The sequence below is a fragment of the Nannobrachium achirus genome, assembly GCF_963921795.1.
Source record: "Nannobrachium achirus genome assembly, chromosome: 5".
Classification (NCBI taxonomy): domain Eukaryota; kingdom Metazoa; phylum Chordata; class Actinopteri; order Myctophiformes; family Myctophidae; genus Nannobrachium; species Nannobrachium achirus.
In genome coordinates this window covers 13,773,659-13,798,929 of record NC_137814.1, presented here as the reverse complement: position 1 = coordinate 13,798,929, position 25,271 = coordinate 13,773,659, and the positions used below count along the sequence as shown (strand labels likewise).

Sequence of the window (25,271 nt, the reverse complement as noted above, 5' to 3'; positions counted from 1 at the left end):
GAAGGGGGTAGGGGGGCTGGGGTGGTCTTGGGGGTGCATTTACAGATGCAAGTAAGCGTGGAACATGTAGCATGTTTTTTTTTATTTCATTTCATTTGACGGATGAGGATTTTAGTCTTTAACTTAATCAGACATAATAATGAAGAGAAAAGTCTAAGCTGCCATCAACATGCAATGATTTGTTTCACCTCATTCACTCAGACATTCCGCTCCACAGCTCTACCCTGTGGGGGAGGGGAGGCATTGTTCCATTGTGTTGAACTCAGCAAGATGCTTCACAGCAAATCCAGCAGATAGTGAGACAATGAGAACTCAACTCCACGCATGGACTCTTATTCACAGCCCCATGGAATATAGTAGAATATTAAGAGAGGAAAGTAATTTTCCATCACTGTAGGAAGCTCTGAAACATTTGTCACCCCCTCCCAGTCCCCACCCCACTTTTATGAAGTGTTTTGGTGTAATTTGAACCAACATGTCTATCAGTGGCTTCTAAGAGTGGAGGTGGGGGGTTGGGTCTCAGCACTTTGTGGGGGGGGGGGGGGGGGGGGGGGAGTTCAGTATATCTTTAAATTATTTATGAAGGAGCTGTAAGTTCTTGTGACATTTTTTTGTAAACACACATAAAGCTCTAGAATCATTTCTATATTAGAGAGAATAAAACACGTTCAGGTGTGTCAAGAAAGACATTTAAATTATTTCATAGTATTCCAAAATGTGGTTCATAAAAAAATACATGCTACTTCTCCACGTTTATTTTTGGTTTAATGTACAGAAAGCAGAGCTTTCCCAGATGACATGAGAGATCTGGATGGTTTATACATTTTATCCCGAGACCCAACATAATCATATTTGAGCTGGGGACACCTCACACTGACAAGCACTTGGAATTGTAGGAGCTGAGGCATACATTGACTCTGTTCCACAGATAAACATTGTGAAAGCCAAACTACAAGTTTCAATTGAAGTTTCGATTCAATTGCAATTTAATTCACAACGCCTCACAATGCAATGGAGCTGAGAGCTTTTAGATAGGCTATTTTCAAAATAAAATTTCATTAAAAAAATAATTGCTTGTTTGACGATCTTTATAGTTCATTGGTTACTTTTACGTAGTAATGGTCTTATTATAACCTATATTTGTTTTCATTAGATATTAAACTGTTCTTAAACGTATTTAAATTGTCACTTTAGAAAGGTGCAGATAGGCCTACCCTACACTTATTGTAGGCCTATGTTGCTTTGTTTACTGTTGAATGAGAAAACTTTCACAATAAAAATCATCTGTAGGTTTGGGAACCATGCTACACTTTTAAAACAAAGGGTCAAACTCTTTTTTTCTGCTATACCACCAAAATGTGGAAAGCCTTACCGAAGGTCATAAAGGAGTGTGGATCACTAGCATCCTTTAAAATTGCCCTGAAAAACCACTTACAGGCAGCAGCCGTTCGCAACTGGTAAAAAAACGAACCTAGCCCAACCCTGCCCTCCCCTGCCCCTTCATACTGTTTGTTTAGACTTACTGTTTTCTTTTTTGTTTTTCTTTACATATCTACTGCATAGTACTGTGTTCTATTTGTCTGTCATTCAATGTTATATGAGATACTTCAATGGTTTCCAGTGGAAATAAGCTTAGTCTTTTCATGGATCTCCTTTTAGTAGACCTTGTACCAGTGAACTGTACCGTCATGAAACTGTACCTTTTCCTATGCAAACTTCTAATAAAGTCTTCAATCAACAGAGTGAGTGATCTGCTTCAGAGAGGCATGTTTCAACTCAGTCCAATGATCTTGTGGTGCCCTCTAGAGGTGACCTGGAGTAAATGTGTGTTCTATTCCTCCAAACTAACTTGAGCCTGTACTGGAGAGTGACTGCAGCTTTCTATCCTTATTGTCCTGACCAGCCAAGGAGTGTGTGTACAAAGGCATGGATAGGGGCAACGGTGCCGGAGATAAGAGTAGGGGCAAAAGTGTGATGTGACGTGACGGGCAAAAGTGTGAGGTGATGGACAGACGGACTGACAGACAGTCGGTGGAGGTTTTGATAGTAACTAAGTTGCGAGCTAGTGTGTAGCACTTTGCATGATTTTTAGGCAAGATCAGTAGGAGCAGTGTCCATTAATGTTGTCAGCAAAAAGCAGCCTGATGGTGGTGCTAGAACAGGGGCATGTGAGAAATCAGGGGCGGAGGTTGTGATTTGCCAGAGTGTGTGTGCAAAGTTTGGCATGGATTGGGGCAACGGTGCCAGAGATAAGAGTAGGGGCAAAAGTGTGACGTGACGTGACGTGACGTGACAGACGGACTGACAGACAGCCGGTGGAGGTTTTGATAGTAACTGCGACTTGACTGCCGCAATTATTGACCATCGGGGGAAAAGAAAATAATGTCCATATATGGGCATTCCAAGCTATGGGCTTAATATTGATGACATCAGGGATCTCCATATATGGGCAGGTCAGCTATAGAGGTATTTGTAAATTAATTCTGCCAAATGGAGTGTCCATATGGGAATTGCCAAATATGTGGTGTCCCAACATGTCAGCTATAGACATTGAGGCATTACCTACCTACTCTCACTGACGGTCAAGGTTCTGCCGGGTTTGATAGTAAATGCTTAATGCTCCCTACGGTTGCAATAACATGTAAGGGATTTATGTTATCCCCCTCCTTCCCAGTCCCCAAACACAGCCAGACATCACACAAATATGAGAACATGGTTGGGTGTTTAATGACATCAGTGGGTCCCTATAAAGTCCTGCTCAAACTAAACCCTATATTCTAACCTGTACCAACCAGAAATACATGTACCTTACAGTACATGTCGGCTACCTGTGTGTGTGTGTGTGTGTGTGTGTGTGTGTGTGTGTGTGTGTGTGTGTGTGTGTGTGTGTGTGTGTGTGTGTGTGTGTGTGTGTGTCACATCTTGTTATCAGGAGAAATTTAATCAAAGTCCAATTCCTTTTTCAGTCACGTAGTAATTTTCTCAGGCTGAGACTCGTCAGTCAGAGAAGACTACGGAAAACAGAGAGGTAAATATCAATTAATGAATGAATAGAAGGACAGACAGACGGAGGGACTGACTGACGGAGGGACAGACAACTGGTGGAGGTTTTCATAGTAGGAAAAGAATAATAATGTATTGAAAGAATAATATATTTAATACATTATTGCTTTGGAATTAATTTGATTACATTTCTGTCCTGGTATTTGGCTTTTTGACCATCAAAAAGTTATATCACCAAAGGCCAATTGCCTTGACCAATGACATATAATGACGAAATTCCAGGCCTCACTAAAACTTATCTAGCACAGTTTACTATTACTATTATTGATACGCATTGTAGCGTCAAAATCCAATAATTGCAGTTACTGCTGGTTGCCTGACGTGTGGTGCGTTAAGAACGGACATCCAAAGAGTTGCAAAAAAAGGTGTACTTTATTCTCATGTCACTTTTGCATAACAAATAAATAAACAAATAAACAAAACGGCTAAATGCCAGCCAACACTGCACAGTCAAAAGACTGTCTCACAAACCGACAACACCTATCGCTGATTACTGATGCTCCCTAAATAACCTGGCCACCCTGGCTTTGAACTTGGGCGTTAAGTAACAAGAAATCTTGTGAAATAAAATGTTGTCAACCAATCATCAAGGATGATGATACACGAAAGAAGAAGAAGAAACTCAAAGTGACGTCATATCATGAGAAAATACAGAAATCATAATATGTCTCACTCATAATGTTATTGTTGTTGTTGTTGTTGTTGTTTTGTCTTATAGTATTCCTCTACAGCCTCAGAGAACATTCCAGATCAGGTGTGTGACGGGCAGACAAAATGGCTTCCCATTTGACTGGTAAGGAAGAGGAGCTGAGCTGTCCTGTGTGTCATGACATCTTTAAACATCCTGTTGGGCTGTCCTGTGGCCACAGCTTCTGCAAAGAATGTCTGCAGGACTGGTGGAAGGAAAGACCAACAAAAGAATGTTCTGTTTGTCAGAGAAGATCCTCCAAGGACTTTCCTCCTACAAACTTTGTTCTGAAGAACCTGTGTGAGAACCTCTTGAAGGAGAAAGGCCGGAGTTCCTCGTTGGTGAGCTCTGAGGTCCTCTGCACCGCACACGGTGAGAAGCTCAAGCTCTTCTGTCTGGATGACCAACAGCCGGTGTGTGTTGTGTGTCGTGATTCAGAGAAACACGCCAGACACAAGTTCCTACCCTTGGACGAAGCATCTGGACATTACAAACAGAAGGTCCTGGAATTACTCAAGCCTTTAAAGGAGAAACTGAAGGTCTTTGAAGGAGCTAAAACAGATTATGACAAAACTGAAAATCACATCAAGATTCAGGCCAGGAACACAGAGACTAAGATTAAGGAACAGTTTCAGAATCTTCGTCGGGTCCTACAGGAGGAAGAGGAGGCCAGGATGGCCGCTCTGCGGGAGGAAGAGGCTCAGAAGAGTCAGGAGATGAAGGAGAGGATTGAGGGTCTGAGCAGAGAAATGGAAACCCTCTCCAATGCAATCCAAGCTGCTGAGGACCAGCTGACAGCCCACAACCACGTCTCATTCCTGCAGAACTACAAGACCACCATGGAGGGAGTCCAGCTCACCCTGCAGGAGCCACCGCCGCTCTCAGGAGCACTGATAGACGAGGCCAAACACCTGAAGAACCTGACCTTCAGAGTCTGGGACAAGATGAAGGACATTGTCTCCTACACTCCTGTCATCCTGGACCCCAACACTGCTCATCCTGACCTCATGGTGTCTGATGATCTGACCAGTGTGAGATGTGTGGAAGAGGAGCAGCAGCTTCCTGACAACCCAGAGAGGTTTGACTTGTTGTTCAGAGTCCTGGGTTCTGAGGGCTTTAACTCAGGGTCTCACAGCTGGGATGTTGAGGTTGGAGAAAATGAACACTGGGAAGTAGGTGTGTGTGAGGACTCTTACCAGAGGAAGGGAGGCAGAGGGAGAGGACGCTGGGGTGTATACTTCTCTTACGGTAAATACACAGCAGAATCCTCATCAGGGCCTGAAGATGATGATGATGATGATGATGATGATGATAGGACTGTTCTCTCAGTGAATCAGAAACCCCGGGGGATCAGAGTCCAGCTGGACTGGGCCAGAGGACAGCTGTCCTTTTCTGATCCTGATTCTAACACACACCTACACACCTTCAGAGACACTTTCACAGACAGACTGTTTCCTTACATTTTTAATGGTGATTATGATGGTACGTCTCTGAAGATGTTACCAGGGAAGATCTGTCTCACTCTGGAAAACCACAGTTAGAACGTCTGGCTTCCAATAAAAACCCTACATAATATATCGATCTGTTATTGGGTGATCTCCACTGTAAACAGAAGGGATTGGTTTATGGCAGATTATTATTTTGAATTACATGTGATTGTTTGATTAATGTATCATTCTGTTTTGAACTGCTTTACCAACACAGCTGTGGTGGATAAAATGGATAAAATCATTCCTGATAACATACTTTTATTTTGTAGTGTGTAAACGATCAGTTTGTGATTATAGCTCTTACCCGTTCAAAGATATGAGCTCCGAAATGATGTGCAGTGTGTGGGTTATGGGATGTGTGCACACAGGGATGGAAAGTAACTTTAACTGGTGCTTGCATGATAATATGTAGGAGCATCAATGTAAGAAATACCCGTTTTACCCAGGGGGCAAACCAGCCTTTTTTTAGGAAACCTGCATTTGCCCCGACATAAAAGGTTGTCCACCAGAAATATTATCTATGACCCAGTAGGATCACAACCTATATGGACAACCCGGTCAATTTGTACGGAAAGGTTCCAATATGGCCGCCTCAATATTAGCCCCTATTAGTTTTAATGGGGGGTGAATAGGGAAAATGTTTAAACTGAGGGATATTTCCACGAAACTTCACAGGTTGATCAATGGTATACATATGAACATTTTTTGTATTGCAAGTTTCCATGAAATCCAATATGGCCGCCACAATATGGCCGCCATAATGTAAGGACCCAGAAAATAGGTTTTGCCTCTAACTTCTGAACCAGACGAGCTAGAAACGCAAACTTGGTGTCTATTTCATGGTGTCTGACCATGGGAGACTCAATGGAATAGCTAATTTTATTATTGGGTGTGTCTGGACCTTTATTGTGCATATTTGCAAGATGGTGGATTCCCAAAATAGAGCTTTAACATAATTTCTACCATGATTGTTGACTGCTTTTGCAAATACAAGCAATATGAATCCATTTGCTAAGATTTATGGCACAGAAGGGACTTATACCTGTATTATTCTTGAGTTTGCATGTTGTCAAAATGGCTGTAAACGAGATATTATATTTCCTGTCCGATTCTACTGTATGTAGTTGTAGCAATGACTTCAGATAAAATCAGAGACCAAAACAATGTATCTTAGAAATTATTTTTTTATTTAAAAAATTTATAAAAAAAGAGAGAGATTATCTCAATGAAATGAATGCAACTGCCTTTTTGGGTCTTTCACACATAGACATGCACATGCTTTCCAACAACTTCAGCTTCAGGGAAATTATAATGAACACATGATTAAAACAGGCTGCATTATAATGCAAATAATTGCTAGTCACTATCACTGTCATGTGTACCTATCCTGCTGCATCGTCTCCAGTCCTTGGCAACGACACCCCAAGTAGCATGCAATTCCCTTCTTCGCACATGAAGTTCAATCACCCGAGAGAGACTTGGAGTAGAACCGCTGCTCCTTCACTTGGAAAGGAGTCAGCTTAGGTGGTTCGGGCATCTAGTACGGATGCCCCCCGAGCGCCTTCCTAGGAAGGTCCTCGATGCACGTCCCACTGGGAGGAGACCCCGTGGCAGACCTAAGACCAGATGGAAGGATTATATCTCCAGACTGGCCTGGGAACGCCTCGGTATACTCCCAGAGGGAGTGGAGGAAGTTACGCAGGATAAGGAAATCTGGAAGTCTCAGTTGGAACCGTTACCCCCGCGACCCGATTCCGGATAAGCGGTTGAAGATGGATGGATGGATGGATGGCACATGAACAGTTTTTCTGGCAGCCTTTGATACAGCTACATGATATTGCCTTGTCCATTGATATAGGCCAGGCTGGCTCTGTAGATGGACAGGGGACTGCCTTCCCATCACTGAGAGACCATCCATATTCAGTGAAGCAAGGGATGTCTGGCTTCGCGATGTGTGCAGTTTTATCTATTATGGCTGCAAGAGCAGCTCTTTTCAGGTGCAGGCCAAAGGCATTTTCTGTAGGTGGCAGCAGCTTCAACAGGGTTGATCGGTTATTTAGGAACTTGTACACTCTCAGCTTTGCCAGGTCAAAGTCCTCCGAATGGTCAGCTTTTGATGCATATACAGCTATCGTGAGGTCTCTAGCCTGATTCTTGACATCCTCTGAGAGGGAATAAGAGGAATTTTCACCAAACTCCTGAAGTGCAGGGAGATCTAGACCCATGCTGGTCTTGAACCATGCCTTCTTTCCAGTGAAAAAGGGATAGCTGGTGGTATCTCTGCCACTCAGGCTGTGAATAAAGGGCAGGGCACGACACTGTGCGAGTCCAAGGGCTGAGACCATGTGATGGATAGGAAGATATGCATCCTGCTCTGTTCTCACCCACAGCTCTGGAAGGTCTAGGAGGTGGGTGGCAGCATGATATAGATGCCTATATCATGCTGCCGCCATGGGAAGGCAGTCCCCTGTCCATCTACAGAGTCAGCCTGGCCTGAAGTTGTTGGAAAGCATGTGCATGTCTATGTGTGAAAGACCCAAAAAGGCAGTTGCATTCATTTCATTGAGATAATCTCTCTCTTTTTTATTAATTTTTTAAATAAAAAAATAATTTCTAAGATACATTGTTTTGGTCTCTGATTTTATCTGAAGTCATTGCTACAACTACATACAGTAGAATCGGACAGGAAATATAATATCTCGTTTACAGCCATTTTGACAACATGCAAACTCAAGAATAATACAGGTATAAGTCCCTTCTGTGCCATAAATCTTAGCAAATGGATTCATATTGCTTGTATTTGCAAAAGCAGTCAACAATCATGGTAGAAATTATGTTAAAGCTCTATTTTGGGAGTCCACCATCTTGCAAATATGCACAATAAAGGTCCAGACACACCCAATAATAAAATTAGCTATTCCATTGAGTCTCCCATGGTCAGACACCATGAAATAGACACCAAGTTTGCGTTTCTAGCTCATCTGGTTCAGAAGTTAGAGGCAAAACCTATTTTCTGGGTCCTTACATTATGGCGGCCATATTGTGGCGGCCATATTGGATTTCATGGAAACTTGCAATACAAAAAATGTTCATATGTATACCATTGATCAACCTGTGAAGTTTCGTGGAAATATCCCTCAGTTTAAACATTTTCCCTATTCACCCCCCATTAAAACTAATAGGGGCTAATATTGAGGCGGCCATATTGGAACTTTTCCGTACAAATTGACCGGGTTGTCCATATAGTTTGTGATCCTACTGGGTCATAGATAATATTTCTGGTGGACAACCTTTTATGTCGGGGCAAATGCAGCACACCTTCCTTTGCCCCCTGGGTATTTCGTTTAATGGCTATAGAGATACTGTGTACCCCCTCCCCCCCGCCCGCCCACCCGCCTGCGAGCGAGCGCGCGCGCACACACACACACACACACACACACACACACACACACACACACACACACACACACACACACACACACACAGCTGGTTAAACATGTTGCCTCATGCTAGATGCAGAATAGATATGCCTGCTAGATGCAGAATAGATAGTAGATACACCATAAAAATGCTAATATACAGCATATGATTTGTGAAAGTGACAAACGGGCTTCACAGTTATGTTAGGTGTGTTCATATGCTAATGGTGATGTGATTTCAGATCAATTGCTCCAGCCACTGAGGAGAAACGCTGTGACAGACACTCACTCACTCAGACAGACAGACAGACAGACAGACAGACAGACAGACAGACAGACAGACAGACAGAAAGAAAGACATTCGGAAAATGATATTTTTGATATTGGTATAATGGTGACATGTTTGATATGATTATTGCTTATAATAACATGTTTTATATTGTAGTGTGTGTCACATCTGGATCAGGTTTGAATTTACTAGTTTATGTGACAGTGATGATATCTGTTGATGTGTATTTGATCTTAATAATATTAAAGATGATGAGAGTAAAGTGAGTCATGTGTGTGTTTATAACAGTTAGCATTCAGCAGATCATACACTAGAAGATTTATTCCATGTTACAAACAAATGATTTTCCACAAACTTTCTAAAACAATAATTATCATTAACAGTGAATATATAGGAGATCTACAATAGCAGGCAACAGATAGAAACAAATTGTTACAGCAGTATATTTCATTACATTCATAATACTCATAAAGAGATGACATAACTGTAATGCCACATAACTTTATCTATTAGCAGTTTATCGTTTATCCTCTTGTTCTTTGTGTTTTTTTCCCCCTAAACTAACATGTGATGTCTTAGAACAGTATTCTGATCCATTTAGTATACTATAGGTCCTATTGGACAAATTTAGAATTACACAAGATCAGTGGTTCTCAACTTTTTTAGTCCACGACCCACAAAATAATCATCACATTAGTTCTGATACATTAAGTAGCCTGTACTTTTACTGAACAGTTAACCTACATGTGCACTAGATCACCTGTGGGCTGGGGCCCTCTGATGGTCAGAAAGGGTATTGCAAGTGGGCCTTGCAATACCTGTTTTAGACCTGAACATCTCTGGTTTTCAGGGTCTATAAAAAGGGGCTGAAATTAGTTTTCGTGCAACAAGCTCGATTGTTTTTGTTATTTCCATTGATAAAGGGAAGAAGAAAGGGAGGGGGCAAGGGGAAAACAAATGATCTACATATGTATACATCATAGTACCTGAGATAAGATATAAAGGTATGTGAGAATAGCAGCAGATGTATTCTGTAGTACAGGGGTCTTCAACAGGGGGTCCAGGACCCCTAGGGGGTCCTCAGAGTTACTACAGGGGGTCCTCCAAAACTTTGTGTGATAGAAAAACAAATCACCCCTTTTTTATATTAACCACTTGAATCCTAGCGTCCATATTCAGAGAACTTTAGTCAAAAATAGCAGATCTACAAGCTCACAACGCCTCGCGCTGCGAGGCGTTGTGAGCTTGTAGAAGAGCAGACTAAATACACAGTGAAAGGTCAAGTTTATTAAGTATTGACAATTGAAGTGGCTAAATATCCGAAAACCCACATTAACATGAATCCAAAATACATTGTTTGATTGTGCTGTCAAACAATGAAACTATATGGAATCTATGAAAAGGTTGTGGGGTCCCTGCTTCATCTCTCTCTCAATTAAGGGGTCCTTGGCCTGAAAAAGTTGAAGACCCCTGCTGTAGTATCAGGACATTAGTTAAAGTTCCATGAAAAATACTCTAAAAAAGCAGCATTACAGCATGAGATTAAGGTGCAAAGTGTCAGTGCATATCAACCCCATAATCCACATAAGGTAAACTGACACCGGTGTATTGGAAACAGTGATTATTCCAGGAGTATCCTTTGAGAACTATAATGCTCTGATATGAAATAAACAATAAGAACATTTATGTATGCCTGAGTGGGAGCCACAGTACAAGTACGCATCACCAGGCAAAGCTTTGGTATTTTGAGAAGCATGACTTCAATAAGCATCAACAGGTCAACATATCACAATAATATAAAAAGATATCAAAACGGTCCTATAATTATCTATGATATAACCAGTGGTGGAAAATGTTTTACTTAAGTAAAAGTATCAATACTGCAATATAGAAATACTCTATTAGGGTGCCCTCACACCAAAATACCTATGAGAGTGGAATCCGCGTTCCGCCAATGAATTTCAATGATAAGGGAGCGTTTTTTTGCAGAAATCCTCTGCTGGCATGAAACCGCTTCACTCTCATTGAAATGCATTGGCGGAGCGCGGATTCCACTCTCATAGGTATTTTGGTGTGAGGGCACCCTACAAGTAAAAGTCCAATTGAGTAAAAGTATGAACGTATTGGTATTGGATCTTGTAGATTGGCTATTTTCAAATAGCCAAGGTATAAAATAGGGCTAAAGTGGTTCATGTATGTTTTTTTTATAATAATATTCTAATTTATACCTGCAAAGTAACTAGCAAGTTAGCAACTAACATTTTAAAGTAATGTAGTGGAGTAAAAGTACAATATTTGGATCCGAGATGTAGTGGAGTATAGAAGTAAAGTACAAATACCTCAAAACTGTACTTAAGTACAGTAGGCTACTTAAGTAAATATACTTATAGTTACTTTACACCACTGCTATGATATAACAAACAGGGATTTATTGCGACCGTCATGAAAGGTCGCAGTTACTATCAAAACCTCCACCAGCTGCCAGTCTGTCTGTCAGTCAGTCAAGTCACACTTTTCCCCTACTCATATCTCCGCCACCGTTGCCCCTATCCATGCCAAACTTTGCACACACACTCCTTATGTACATGGGTATCTTTGAGGTGTTGTGTATCTTGTACACCAGGCCCATTGCAAGATGCTGTACTCTGTCAGCTATAGTTTGAGCCACCCCATGCTTATGTGGTGATAAACGGTAAGGTGGGCCCGAGGATGTAGACGAAGCACAACCCTATCAGTTTGTTCTGGGCTGTTTGGAGCTTTGACTGACATGATTGCGACCGTCAGATCGCAGTTACTATCAAAACCTCCACCGGTTGTCAGTCAGTCAGTCAGCCAGTCTGTGAGTCTGTCAGTCACGTCACGTCACACCACATCACGTCACATCACGTCATGTCACACTTTTCCCCTACTCATATCTCCGCCACCGTTGCCCCTATCCATGCCAAACTTTGCACACACACTCCTTGGCTGCCAAACCACAACCCCCAACCTTCACCCTCATTTCTCACATGGCCCTCTTCTAGCTCCACCATGAGGCAGATTCTTGCAAAACACATTTTTGGACACTGCTCCTACATATTCTGCCCTAAAATCAAGCAAAGAGAGGTACACAGTATGTCTAGAGTCCTGTCATCAACATGGATCTGTCCCATTTAGCGCCACCATCAGGCCGATTTTTTCAAACACTTTTTTGGACACTGCTCCTACAGATTTTGCCCTAAAATCATGCAAAGTGGTACACAGTATGTCTAGAGTCCTGTCATCAAAATGGATCTGTCCCATTTAGCGCCACCTTCAGGCCGATTTTTTCAAACACATTTTTGGACGCTGCTCCTACAGATTTTGCCCTAACATCACGCAAAGCGGTACACAGTATATCTAGACTCTTGTCATCAACATGGATCTGTCACATTTAGCGCCACCATAATGCCGATTTTTTTTCAAACATTTTTTTGGACACTGCTGATCTGACGGTCGCTTATCTCCCGATTAGGGAATCTTACTGGTAATAAGCATGATATCAACCATGATACCAACCATGATACCAACAATGATACTAACCATGATACCTGTTGGCTTATATGCTGTGTAGTAAGAACCTTGTATTGGGGAACAGGCAGACACTTTAATAAAGTACACCAGACCATGTGTTGGTCAGTATGTTATAAAGACAGGGAGCAAACACAATGCTGCGTGTCAGTGGTTATTAACCACTGACATACCAACCACAATGCTGACACTACGCATGATACTAAGTTACTAACCTTGATACTGACATGATACTAACTCGGGTTGAAAGTTAGAACCCGACCCTACCCTGACGTTTTCGGGCCGGGAAAGGGCCTAAAATACATGATAATTAGTCTGGCCGGGCCTCAGGCCGGCCCAGTTAGGGCCCAGAAATGGCCGGGTCTCAATTTTCAGGCCCGTTAAGAACTCTAATACTACCATGATACTGACACGATACTGACAAGATACTAACCATGATACCATGATACTGACATGATACTATGATACTTTATAATACTGACAGCATGCTAATCATGACAATGTCATCATACTGACCACAATGAATAACACTAATAACACTCAAGATGTATTTTGTCTCACACCCTTTGAATTACTGATAGCTGGGATGGTGTAGGAAATTGTGAAGTTTTAAACATATTTTACTTTATACTATATTGTTGGCTACAAACTGAACTCAAATTACACAAGATATGTGTGACAGGTGCAAGTTTAGGCTATATTAAACTGAGTTGGGTGTCTTTAAAATGGAGTCCATAAAATACATGCTAATATTCATTTACGCCCTCATGTCATGTGACACTACACAGAAAGCAAAAGCTCTAAATGTTGAAAATAATTGTACGTTACTATGTTATTACTATGTTATCCATACCAAGAACATGTTCCAAAGTCACAAAACATCTTCACAGTATTATCAATGGTAATGAATGGAAGGTGCCTTTGTGCCAGTGAAAGTGTGTGTGTGTCATAATCACATACAGATACCACAGTTGATTGAAAATGTGAACACATTTCGTTTGTTGTAGTTTGTCACAGTAAGTTATGTGTCCACAAATCCATCTAGTGTTGCACAAACTGTCATCTGTCATTTGAAGTCGGGATCAACTCCACCATCATGCTGCCGTCAACTGGGGTGTGTTTACTGGGGTCAGAAAACCTTCTATTTATAGCAAAACATATGGCAAAACAAGAGTATAGTTTATGTTATTGTGTCGCCAGGTATGTCTGCTAATAGGATTGTGAGTATTGTTGTTAATTTAACATAGTTTGAAATATTTTAGAAGACAAATGACAGAGGAAACACTGTGCTCTGACTGTGGAAGGGTGAGGTTTTGAGCGTATCACTTGAAAACGAGAGCGTTTTTTTCATCGCAGATATATTGGAAACAAAAAGGCACATGTGTGCTAACTGGCCAGCTCTTTGTTTTATTTCATAACATGCACCGTCGTTTGTTATAACTTGTTTTAATCGAGGAGAAAACACAAGTGGCACATTAAGCCACCCAGACAAGAGGAGATGTGTGTATGTTGTCTCTATATGGTTCTCATGTGGTGTTTAAGTCCAGCCCCTTAGTTCAGAGCGTTCAGTACCAGTCTGACAGACTTTACATTACGGAAGGAAGGACGAACTACTATCCGAAAAAACAATGGCAGAAGTCGCACCAGCTCCAGCTCCGGCCAAGGCCGCCAAGAAGAAAGCAGCTCCCCGACCGAAGAAGACCGGACCCAGCGTCGCTGAGCTGGTCGTCAAAGCCGTGTCCGCCTCCAAGGAGCGGAGCGGTGTGTCCCTGGCTGCCGTTAAGAAAGCTCTGGCTGCCGGCGGCTACGATGTGGAGAAGAACAAGGCCCGCGTCAAGATCGCCGTCAAGAGCCTGGTCGCTAAAGGCACCCTGGTCCAGCTCAAAGGCACCGGCGCGTCTGGCTCTTTCAAGATAAACAAGAAGGCAGAAGCGGTGAAGGCGAAGAAGCCTGCTGCTAAGAAGGCAGTTAAAGCAAAGAAGCCCGCTGCCGCCAAGAAACCCGCAGCGGCTAAGAAGCCCAAGAAGGCGGCGGCAAAGAAGCCCGCAGCCGCCAAGAAATCGCCCAAGAAAGCCAAGAAGCCCGCCGCCAAGAAAGTAGCAGCTAAAAGCCCCAAGAAGGCCGCCAAGAGTCCGAAGAAAGTGGCTAAGAAGCCCGCGGCAGCCAAGAAAGCTCCAGCCAAGAAGGTTGCCAAACCCAAGGCAGCAAAGAAGGCAGCCCCCAAAAAGAAGTAAACCATCGGTTCCATCTCTGTACCCACAAAAGGCTCTTTTAAGAGCCAAACACTTCATTTTATAAGAGTATCCTCACTTTTATACCAGACTACGTGTCAGCACTGGAATATTAACCAGTCTGTTTTAATAGACATGTGATTTAATGGTCTAATGCCACTTAAATAATTAATGACAAGAGTAGAAATATAATGGTAACATAATTATTTATGACAAAGTTAATAGATATTAACGCAGTCTAACTTTGTTGTACATTTCGAATACGGCTATTTCTCTCACTTTATCAAGCTTGCAAACCTCCCCTATGACCTAATTTATTTACTGTAAATCAAAAATCACTGTTCGATTCGCTATTGTGCTGTCCTCCTGACTACTATAGTATGTTTGTTTTGGTTCAAATTCAACATGACATTGATATGGAATAGTAGCCCACTACAGTTTACAGTTTAAGCATTTATTTTAGCAGACGCTCTTAATCCAGAGCGATTTAGCCTACAATAAACAGGGTAGCAGCATCTACCATTGTTATAGTTCAAAATCACATACATTATTGTAAATAGTAACCCTGGTCCACCTCTACATCGTGTGCAACACATAGCAAATGTCACATTTCTCAAATAAACCAGACATTAAGTCATACTTAATTATTGATGAATTTACTATAGCTTTTTTAGGTTGTGTGATAAAACGTTTAAACTTGAGAGAGTCTGAAAGAAATGTTATGGCCCAGAGGGTGTACTTACGCAATACTCATGTTAACACCAAATGTACATTGACAAGAATATTAATAGGGAGATTTCAAAAGTGAATAGCAATTACAATATGATATAGATAGAGGATTTGACTAGTAATGTTACTATATTCTTAATCTGCGTTCCCAGAAGCTTCTCATTTTCGCCACTAGGGGCCAGGGGGCACTATAATCTATGAACAAGGGGGAGGTGCGTCCGTGTGTGGTGGGGGATGGGAGGGCGGGTATGGCACCACCCACACTGCGAGGTCTGCCTGTCCTCCCTTACGTCCTCAGAACACAGATAAAAAGGCATGGCTCAGAGCGTTGGAATCATTCACTTCTGCATCTTCAACTGAACTGAAGCTGAAAAATGAGTGGGCGTGGAAAAGGCGGACACATTTCTTCGAGCGTTTACTCCAGAAATAGACCTACAAAATGAGCGGCCGAGGTAAGACAGGCGTTATAATGTAGTGATAAATAATGTCTACTACGTTTGCGTCCCGTTTTGTCCACAACTGGGCTCGTTTAAAGTATACGGGCGAGGCAGACCTCCCCACACGGGAGTTTGTGGGAAAAGAGCTTTTGTTTAAGAGCAAGCTTGTTAGTGCAAAGGATATCTACTCCTTTATCGCCTTGCCGAACCGGCGTGAGTTCGAGTTGTGTTTTTTCCAAGAGACGACGCTGCGTCGCTTTCTTGAACAGTACGCTTCTGAGATCGAGGAGGAGAAATGGAAGTACTGGTCCATTGAATCTTCTGTTAGCATCAGTGTGGTGAACGTGGTGGTTAAGTTTTGGACCGGACGGGTCTCAGACCACGACGTGGAGCTATACTTGAAGCGCTACTGCAACCTGCTAGAGAAACCGTACAAGCCGGTGGATTCCTTTGGGATATGGTATGGAGTACGAAAGTACAAGGTGGAGATCAAGCTCGACACCAACGGCAAACGGATGTGCTTGCCCAGCTCCATTTCACTGGGTCCGTACAACGGCCGTGTGTTCTACCCGGGCCAGGAGACCAGGTGCTTCGTGTGTAGCAGTACGGAGCACCAGGTCCGGGAGTGCAAGGAGGTCAAGTGCTGGAAGTGTTCGGGCTTAGGACACAAGGCGAAGGACTGCCAGAACAGCGCGGTATGCAGCCTGTGTGGAGAGCTCGGGCACTCGTATTTCCAGTGCCCCAAGTCTTACAGCAACAAGGCTAAAGAACAGCGCAAAGAACAAGCAACGGAGCAGCAGAGACGGGTCGTGGAGCTACTAAGGAGCAGCAGACAGCAGGTGCCGCCCTCTTATTACAACTCTATGGTGCCGCCACCAGACGACGCCAGCACCCCACAGTCGGCTGACAGTGGGCAGCAGAGCCGTCCGCAGCTGGAACCCAGCGCTACAACACCAACTCCGACTGAGGAGCGCAGTGAAGCTGTGATGTCAGCGGGGACGGGGAGGAAGGAGCCTGACCCTGGCAACTTCAGGCCAATCTCAATCCTGAGTTCCCTCTCTATGCTGGTGCCTGGGAGAGGTCGTCGTACTCAACTGGAACCCGGCGCTACAACACCAACTCCGAGAGGGGAGCGCGGTGAAGCTGGGACGACAGCTGAGACGAAGGTAAGCCAGCAGCTGGTGCCAGGCAGAGGGAGAGGCCGTGGGAGAAGTTCTTTCTCAGCCGCCAACATGAGAGCAGCCGCAGCGCGCTCCGGAGGGGCGAGCTTTCAGATGGTGGGACAGCAGCAGCAGTCGCCGCCATCCTCTTGTCCAGAGGCAGCTGCCGCAGAGGAGACGGAGGAGGCTGTCAGACAGCTGGAGGATGCTGTGAAAAACATCCTGCCTCCCTGGTCCGACTCTTCTGGCGTCGAGGAGGAGAAGGGAGCTGAGGATGATGAGCAACGTGATGAGGAGAAGGGCGAGGAGTCAGATTATGACTCAGCAAGCGAGGAGCCGAGTGAACCGAGCGACAGCACCCCAGGCAGTAGCCTTGTTTCGGGCGGAGGAGAGGGGCTCCTCCCCGATGCTGCAGACGGGACTCGAGGAGAAGGAGCTGAGCATCATGTGAGTGTTAATGGTCAGAAGCGACAGACGTCGCCTCTGGCCAATGTTGAGAAGAAGCATAAACAGCGATGAAAGCGCGGTTAACACTAACACTTTTCTATAATGTCTACACTCTCTGTAGTTACCTGTAACTTGAGAGGAATCAAGTCGGCAGAGAACAGAAAGACTAAGATGAATATTCTCCATACTACGTCGTATGACATTATATGTACACAAGAATTACGTCTTACAACTCGGGATGATATTGATGATGTAACTAACATATGGGAAAAAGGTACTTCTATTATATCTATAGGGCTTGATAAGGCTGATGGTGTTGGTATATTCTTTAAAAGTAAAGCTGAGATTATAAAGACAAGAGAAATTATTCCAGGGAGAATTTTATTAGTTGACTGTTTCTATTTAAATGTAAAGCTTAGAATTATAAACGTTTACACACCTCCAGATGCTGCAACGAAAGTAAGAATGTTTAAAAGATTATACGAGTTATTAACAGTTGGTTATCATACGATATTATGTGGAGACTTTAACGCTTATACTGATGCTAACGACAGAATATCTGATACTTTTCTTGATGCCCGGGTCCGTAATAGAGAAGGCGTTGAGTTGAAAAAGATGAGTGAATTATGTGGTGTGTCAGATGTATTTAGGATGTTGCATCCGACTGACGTGGGATATACTCGATTTGACAGAAATGTCAAAACGAGGATAGACCGGGTGTATATTAATGCAAATATTTTTCCTGTAACTTACAAAACACGCGTTTTGGTTAACTCTGATCATCTCGCTGTTATAGTGTTGTTACGACTTGGCCAGATTGAAAAGAAGGGGTTTTGGAAACTAAACGTTAGCTGCCTGAAAAATAATGATGTACTTGCGGAACTAAAAGGGGAGATTACAATTACTAAAAGTCTAAATGTACTAACTAACTCATATGTGGAGTTATGGGAAGTAATGAAGGAGCGCTTAAGATATTTCTTTAAATATAAATCTAAGATATTAAACCAGGAGCGAAATGAAAAATATAATGTATTAATGGCTGAGTTTGTAAACCTTAAGACGAAAGCGGATAAAAGTGAGGATGATGAAGAGCTCTTAATTGAAATGGAGGCTGAATTAGCTAAATTAAATGATGTCTCTTTTTGCCTCCGCCTACAGGCAGGAATGGGAGACTCCGATGGTCCAAGTAATGCTAATAGTTTAATTAGTCTACACAAAAAGAATTTGCAAAATAAACATGTTGGTTCTATTCTTAATGACGGCGGCCTTTTGATAGAGGATGAAAAAACTAAAAGGGAAACCATCAGAGAACTATGTGAAACAATGTACCAGAAAATATCTATTAATGAGCCAAGACTGCGTGCATTTCTTGATTCTGTCGATTTAAGTGAAGTTGGCCTTATTTCTGCAGGTGGTGAAATTACCAAAAATGAGGTGAGGGAAGCAATCTCACATTTACGTAAAGGCAAGAGTCCAGGTCCAGACGGCCTGCCTAATGAGCTATTTCTCTCATGCACAGAGGAGCTAGTTGACCTGCTAACTTCTGCTCTTAACGATGGAATCAAGACAGGCAAAATGCATCCTTCGTTTTATCATGGTGTCATATCGCTTATATATAAAAAGGGGCCTGCGCATAATTTAGATAACTGGAGACACGTTACACTTATGAATGTGGATTATAAAATATTGGCAAAGATAGTGGTCAATAGATTAAATAACGACCTGGAAAAAATTATAGAAAAAGAACAGACATGTGCTATTAAGGGACGACTCATGTGGGATAATCTGGGTATTTTGAGAGATATCACTGGTGGAGAAGTAAAGGAAGAATTCTTCATTGTGAGTTTAGACCAAAAAAAGGCCTTCGATTTCATTTCTAGAGAGTATCTGTGGGAAGTTTTAAAAGTATATGGTTTTAATCAGGATTTCATTAATTTGATCAAGTTGCTATATGCAGAGTCCACGGTTCAGGTCAATGTAAATGGTGTTTTAACAGAGGCATTTGGAATTAAAAGGGGAGTGAAGCAAGGGTGCCCCCTATCGGCAGCTCTCTATATTTTAGCTATTAACCCTTTATTAAAACGAATTAAAAATGATAAAAGACTCTCAGGGATAAAAACCAGTAGCGGTGAGAGGGTGGTCGTCCTGGCCTACGCTGACGACGTGACCATCATAATTAAAAACCAGTATGAGTTAGATGTTATAAATGAGCACTTGACACTTTATGAAGAGGTTTCGGGTTCTAAGCTGAATCAGGACAAAACAGAAGGTGTCTGGTTTGGGAGAAGGGAGGCACGGCCAACAGTAAATATAAAAGACAGTGAAACAATGAAAGTCCTGGGTATCAAGTTCAGCAGCAGTGACAGTTATGGGAAAAATTGGGATAACAAGGACAAAGAGATAAAAGACGAATTAGATAAATGGGAGAATAAATCATGTCGCTTTAAAACAAAGATTATAATTATAAAATCATGTATTGTATCAAAGTTATTATTTCTCGCAACCATTTTTCCTCCTAAGGACCAGACACTTAAAAAGTTAAATAAATTATTGGTCAACTTTATTTGGGGAACCACCAGGGAGGTGACCAAAAGAGACCTTTTATATAAAAATAAGCGTTTTGGAGGTCTTGGAGCTGTTGACCTGGGATTAAAACTAAAAATTGCCTTTTGTAAAAATGTAGCTTCTGGCTTTAAAAGAAATGCAGTATGGATTGGCGAGGCTTTAAGCTGGACCAAAAAGAAGGGCCGAGCAAGGAGCTCTTTTCCTTATTTTAAAATAATGTATGGTGATTTATTGTGTAATTCTGCACATATGAATATTGATTGGACTGAAATGTCGAGCAAGAAAATCTATGGAGTTATATGTGATGACATGTATGGTGGCGTTTTCCCCTACAGAGATCTGGACGACAACCAGAAGCAGGTGTGTCTGAAAAATATTTGGAGTAAAAACTTGTCTGAAAAAAAGAGAGACGTCATGTGGCTCGTGTCTGTAAGACGACTAGCCGTTAGGGCAGTTGTCAAATGGAGTTGTTTTGTAACAACAGTTAAATGCCCTTTTGTTAATTGTGACGAAGATGAAACTATAGAGCACCTACTGGTTGATTGTTCCAGATCGCAGTATGTGTGGGGGAGAATGGCCCGCATTGGTTTCACCGTAAAATTGAGTTATAACGCGATAATGTATGGTGTATTTGACGAGAATCTTTCACCCATGGACCAGGACTTCTATTGGTCTGTTGTATGTACCACAGTGAACAAACTGTGGAATACACGATGTGCAATGACTATTAAGCAGGAGGCCATCTCTGGAGAGATGGTCTTCAAGCAGATAATCACTGAGCTGAAGAGACAAAGAACTCTTGACTCTAAACAAAACGTACTGAATCCGTGGCACCTTTTGACCTTGTAATTTGTTTTTTTTTCCCTTCTATTTATTATATTTCTATTTTCTATTATATTTGTGTATCTAAAGACTTGGACTTGAGACTGAAAAAGGGGGGTTTAAAACGGAAAGTAATGCCCTTACATTGTCTATGTTTATTATAATGTACTTACATGACTTTGAATTGTATGTATGAATGCAAATGCTTAAATAATTGTAAACTGCCAATTTTCAATAAAGTTTATTTAAAAAAAAAAAAAGAAAAGGCGGAAAGGGACTGGGAAAAGGAGGCGCCAAGCGTCATCGCAAGGTTCTCCGTGATAACATCCAGGGCATTACCAAGCCCGCTATCCGCCGTCTGGCTCGCCGTGGCGGTGTGAAGCGTATCTCCGGTCTGATCTACGAGGAGACCCGCGGTGTCCTCAAGGTCTTCCTGGAGAACGTGATCCGTGATGCCGTCACCTACACCGAGCATGCCAAGAGAAAGACCGTGACCGCCATGGATGTTGTCTATGCTCTGAAGAGACAGGGACGCACTCTGTACGGCTTCGGAGGTTAATAATGCTGACTTGATCTATCAACAAACAACCCAAAGGCTCTTTTAAGAGCCACCCACACGTTTTGTAACGAGCTAATTCCCAATTTTAAGCACGACGATAACATCTAGACTTTTCGGGTGAATATATTACTCAATTTAAATCCTAAACCTGAATACACTCTTGATAACGCTGTACAATGTAATTCAACCGCACCACAATTCACGTAGGAACGTCATTTCTGCAGAAATCTACACATCTTCCTGAATTAAACCTTGCCTTTACCTCAAACAAATTTCAAGCATCACATGACTTGAGTGTCGCATAAAACAATCCTTGGTCTGTATAAGACAACCTGTCTTTACTTGTGGAATAAGTATTGTGATTTGAATATGAACGTGAAATAGCCTACATATTCACTGGGATGAACTGTATTGCAACTGGGTCTAAACAAGTGCTTGTGACTGCCATAGTCTATGAACATGTAGAGGCGGGAAAACACACTCAGTCAGCTCATTATCTTACTTTGGAATACTCAGCATACAGAGTTTATATTACATTGTCCCAACTGAAGTTAACTGGAGTGATGGCAACTATACGGTAAATCGATTCGGCTTTCTTTGTATTTTAAGTAATAAAGCTAGGAATGGAGACAAATAAAATAACGCGCGCGCGCGCACACACACACACACACACACACACACACACACACACACACACACACACACACTGCCACGCTACCACGCTGCCAGCAGCACCCAGTTCTCTATCGTGTGTACACATTATAATATTTCATTAACTATTTATTATATTATAATATTGGGAATAATGCCATTGTCTCAATGAACAGACACATTGATATACCTTGGTTGGTCAAGAAAGCACTATGGCTTGTTTCCATTGGGGTCCTTTGTGGACATCGTTTACAAATCTGAGCAATATAATAATAATAATAATAAAATACTTTCACGTTACATTTACCCTAAATCCATATTTAGCCGCTCAAAATTAGATTACAGGGACAATAGAGCGCACGAGCGGGAGAAATAATACAGAAACAAAGACACCTCCCTCTTTGTGGGAGGATCAGCCAATCATATGCTGGGAGTCATACACCACATTGGCATTGGCTGTGTATAAATAATGGTGTGACTGCGCTCTCCAACACATTCTTCTCTGCTAGTCTGATAGAATACCTTCAAAATGCCCGAAGTTGCCAAGCCAGCGCCCAAGAAGGGCTCCAAGAAAGCCGTCGCTAAGACCGCCGCCAAAGGCGGCAAGAAGCGCAGAAAGTCCAGGAAGGAGAGCTACGCCATCTACGTGTACAAGGTCCTGAAGCAGGTCCACCCTGACACCGGTATCTCCTCCAAGGCCATGGGCATCATGAACTCCTTTGTCAACGACATCTTCGAGCGCATCGCCGGTGAAGCCTCTCGTCTGGCTCACTACAACAAACGCCGCACCATCTCATCCAGGGAGATCCAGACCGCCGTCCGCCTGCTGCTCCCCGGTGAGCTGGCCAAGCACGCCGTGTCTGAGGGCACCAAGGCTGTTACCAAGTACACCAGCTCCAAGTAAACTGAATATTCTACTGTACTAAACCAACGGTCCTTTTAAGGACCACCCATATTTTCCCAAAAAAGGGTTGACCTAAATGCTAATCCCATGTCCAACCGCCTGATTTACAGATCAGATCATTTGTCATTCTAACCTATTTATCTTTCTAATTTATTTTCTAACCCTAACTCATGTTTATAAAAAAAAACATTGGGATTTTTCTTCCCCCCCCCCCCCCCCCCTTTTTTGCTCTAACCCCTGTATGAAACTTGCAGAGTACACGCTAAGGACCATTTAGTAACTAGGTTGACAAAGGAAAACATGACATCTTGCATGTATACGTCCTCAAAGTAGCAAAGACAACAGTAATTAGTTATAATTCATAAAGTAAAATGTCAGCTGTCACTGTGTATATTGAACAAACTTGTGAACGAAATTTACAATTGTCAGACGAGTGTGAGATCAGTGTTACATTCCTTTCCCCCTGGCCTATTTTAGAGCTGTATGTGTAGATTAATCTAATGCGTTATTACCGTTTTATTAATTCAATGTTAAACATTTAGTTAGGCTATGTACACATGAGAAAACTACCCAGAGCATAGACTGATTATCTGAGATATTCCTATCAGTACGGTCATGATATCGAATATGACAGACCATTGTTATAGCAGTGCAGAAAGCACGCAGGCTCATTTCACCATACAACAATGTGCGCGCGTAAATATATTGCAGAGTAATTATATTCCCTTTCAAGGCAATAGGAGCGACTCTTTGTTGAAACAGTGGGTGGCTCTTAAAAGAGCCTTTGTGGGGTTTGTTGAGACGAATTAAGTAGATTTATTTCTTGGCGGCTTTCTCGGTCTTCTTGGGGAGCAGGACAGCCTGGATGTTGGGCAGCACACCGCCCTGAGCGATGGTCACTCCGCCCAGCAGTTTGTTGAGCTCCTCGTCGTTGCGGACGGCCAGCTGGAGGTGACGGGGGATGATACGAGTTTTCTTGTTGTCACGGGCAGCGTTTCCAGCCAACTCCAGGATCTCAGCGGTCAAGTACTCGAGGACAGCCGCCAGATAAACTGGGGCGCCGGCACCGACTCTCTGGGCATAGTTGCCTTTACGCAGCAGCCTGTGGACACGGCCCACGGGGAACTGGAGCCCGGCGCGGGATGAGCGAGTCTTAGCCTTCGCCCTAGCCTTTCCGCCGGTTTTGCCTCTTCCGCTCATCGTGTAGATTTATTTCTGGAGTATAAGCTCGAAGAAATGTTCTGGAGGTGAGGAGCACGAGAGCTTTTATAGGCTACGTTCGACATTGTGACACACTTACTTTTTTGTGATTGGTGGGACAGACTCTCTGTGCGCCCCACCAATCATAAAAACGAGTGTGTGCGCGGGCTGAGTGTGTATGAGCTCCCCACCAATCACTACCAGAGCAGTAGTCTACTAGTGGCGTGATCGGCTCCTCCCAGTCTAAACTCTGGTTCCTCCCAAACAAGGAGGTTCCTGACCACAGACCAATCAGAGAAAGACGGCGCCTCAGAGCCGCTGAAATAAAAAGAACGAGTTTGCGCTCATTTTTATCACAACTTAGTTGTTCAAGGCTTCAAACAGCAAAGAGATAATGGCACGAACCAAGCAGACCGCCCGTAAATCCACCGGAGGCAAAGCCCCCAGGAAGCAGCTCGCCACCAAGGCAGCTCGTAAGAGCGCGCCTGCAACCGGTGGAGTGAAGAAGCCTCACCGTTACCGTCCCGGTACAGTGGCTCTGAGGGAGATCCGTCGCTACCAGAAATCCACCGAGCTGCTGATCCGCAAGCTGCCCTTCCAGCGCCTGGTGAGGGAGATCGCCCAGGACTTCAAGACTGACCTGCGCTTCCAGAGCTCCGCCGTCATGGCTCTGCAGGAATCAGCCGAGGCTTATCTGGTCGGTCTGTTTGAAGACACCAACCTGTGCGCCATCCACGCCAAGAGGGTGACCATCATGCCCAAAGACATCCAGCTGGCCCGTCGTATCCGTGGAGAACGTGCATAAACTCATGATCCGAAAGTCCGAAACTGTCTGAACCCCAAAACGGCTCTTTTAAGAGCCACCCATCAATTTATTTAAAGATATAGTTCCACCACTTATGCTCTTATATTTGTAGTTTTCTATGAAACTACACGTTTGCATGATTGTGAAAAGCAAAGCTGCTTTATCCATGTCTCAATAAATGACTACTTTTACTTTCATGGAAAAGACCAAAGGCTAAAAGCAACGCGATTGACATCTGCTTGTGAAGTAGGTGTAATGCAGTC

The 25,271-nt window shown here is 43.0% G+C and overlaps 4 protein-coding genes across 4 annotated transcripts; 3 read left to right on the top strand and 1 right to left on the bottom strand.

Annotated features, from left to right (window-relative positions):
• Nucleotides 1-14,126: 14,126 nt before the first annotated feature.
• LOC308286233 (histone H1-like) lies at nucleotides 14,127-14,732 on the top strand (the record flags this gene model as incomplete). Its single annotated transcript, XM_080727208.1, has 1 exon — nucleotides 14,127-14,732. The coding sequence occupies one exon, from the start codon at nucleotides 14,127-14,129 to the stop codon at nucleotides 14,730-14,732; it is 606 nt and encodes a 201-aa protein (XP_080583334.1).
• Nucleotides 14,733-22,628: 7,896 nt separating this feature from the next.
• On the top strand, nucleotides 22,629-23,003 carry LOC308285835 (histone H2B-like; the record flags this gene model as incomplete). Its single annotated transcript, XM_080726726.1, has 1 exon — nucleotides 22,629-23,003. The coding sequence occupies one exon, from the start codon at nucleotides 22,629-22,631 to the stop codon at nucleotides 23,001-23,003; it is 375 nt and encodes a 124-aa protein (XP_080582852.1).
• An 816-nt stretch (nucleotides 23,004-23,819) lies between these two features.
• LOC308285642 (histone H2A-like) lies at nucleotides 23,820-24,203 on the bottom strand (the record flags this gene model as incomplete). Its single annotated transcript, XM_080726474.1, has 1 exon — nucleotides 23,820-24,203. One exon carries the CDS (start codon nucleotides 24,201-24,203, stop codon nucleotides 23,820-23,822), a length of 384 nt encoding a protein of 127 aa, XP_080582600.1.
• Nucleotides 24,204-24,597: 394 nt separating this feature from the next.
• LOC308284615 (histone H3.2) lies at nucleotides 24,598-25,008 on the top strand (the record flags this gene model as incomplete). The annotated part of the gene is made up of 1 exon (XM_080725294.1): nucleotides 24,598-25,008. One exon carries the CDS (start codon nucleotides 24,598-24,600, stop codon nucleotides 25,006-25,008), a length of 411 nt encoding a protein of 136 aa, XP_080581420.1.
• Between the last annotated feature and the right edge of the window lie 263 nt (nucleotides 25,009-25,271).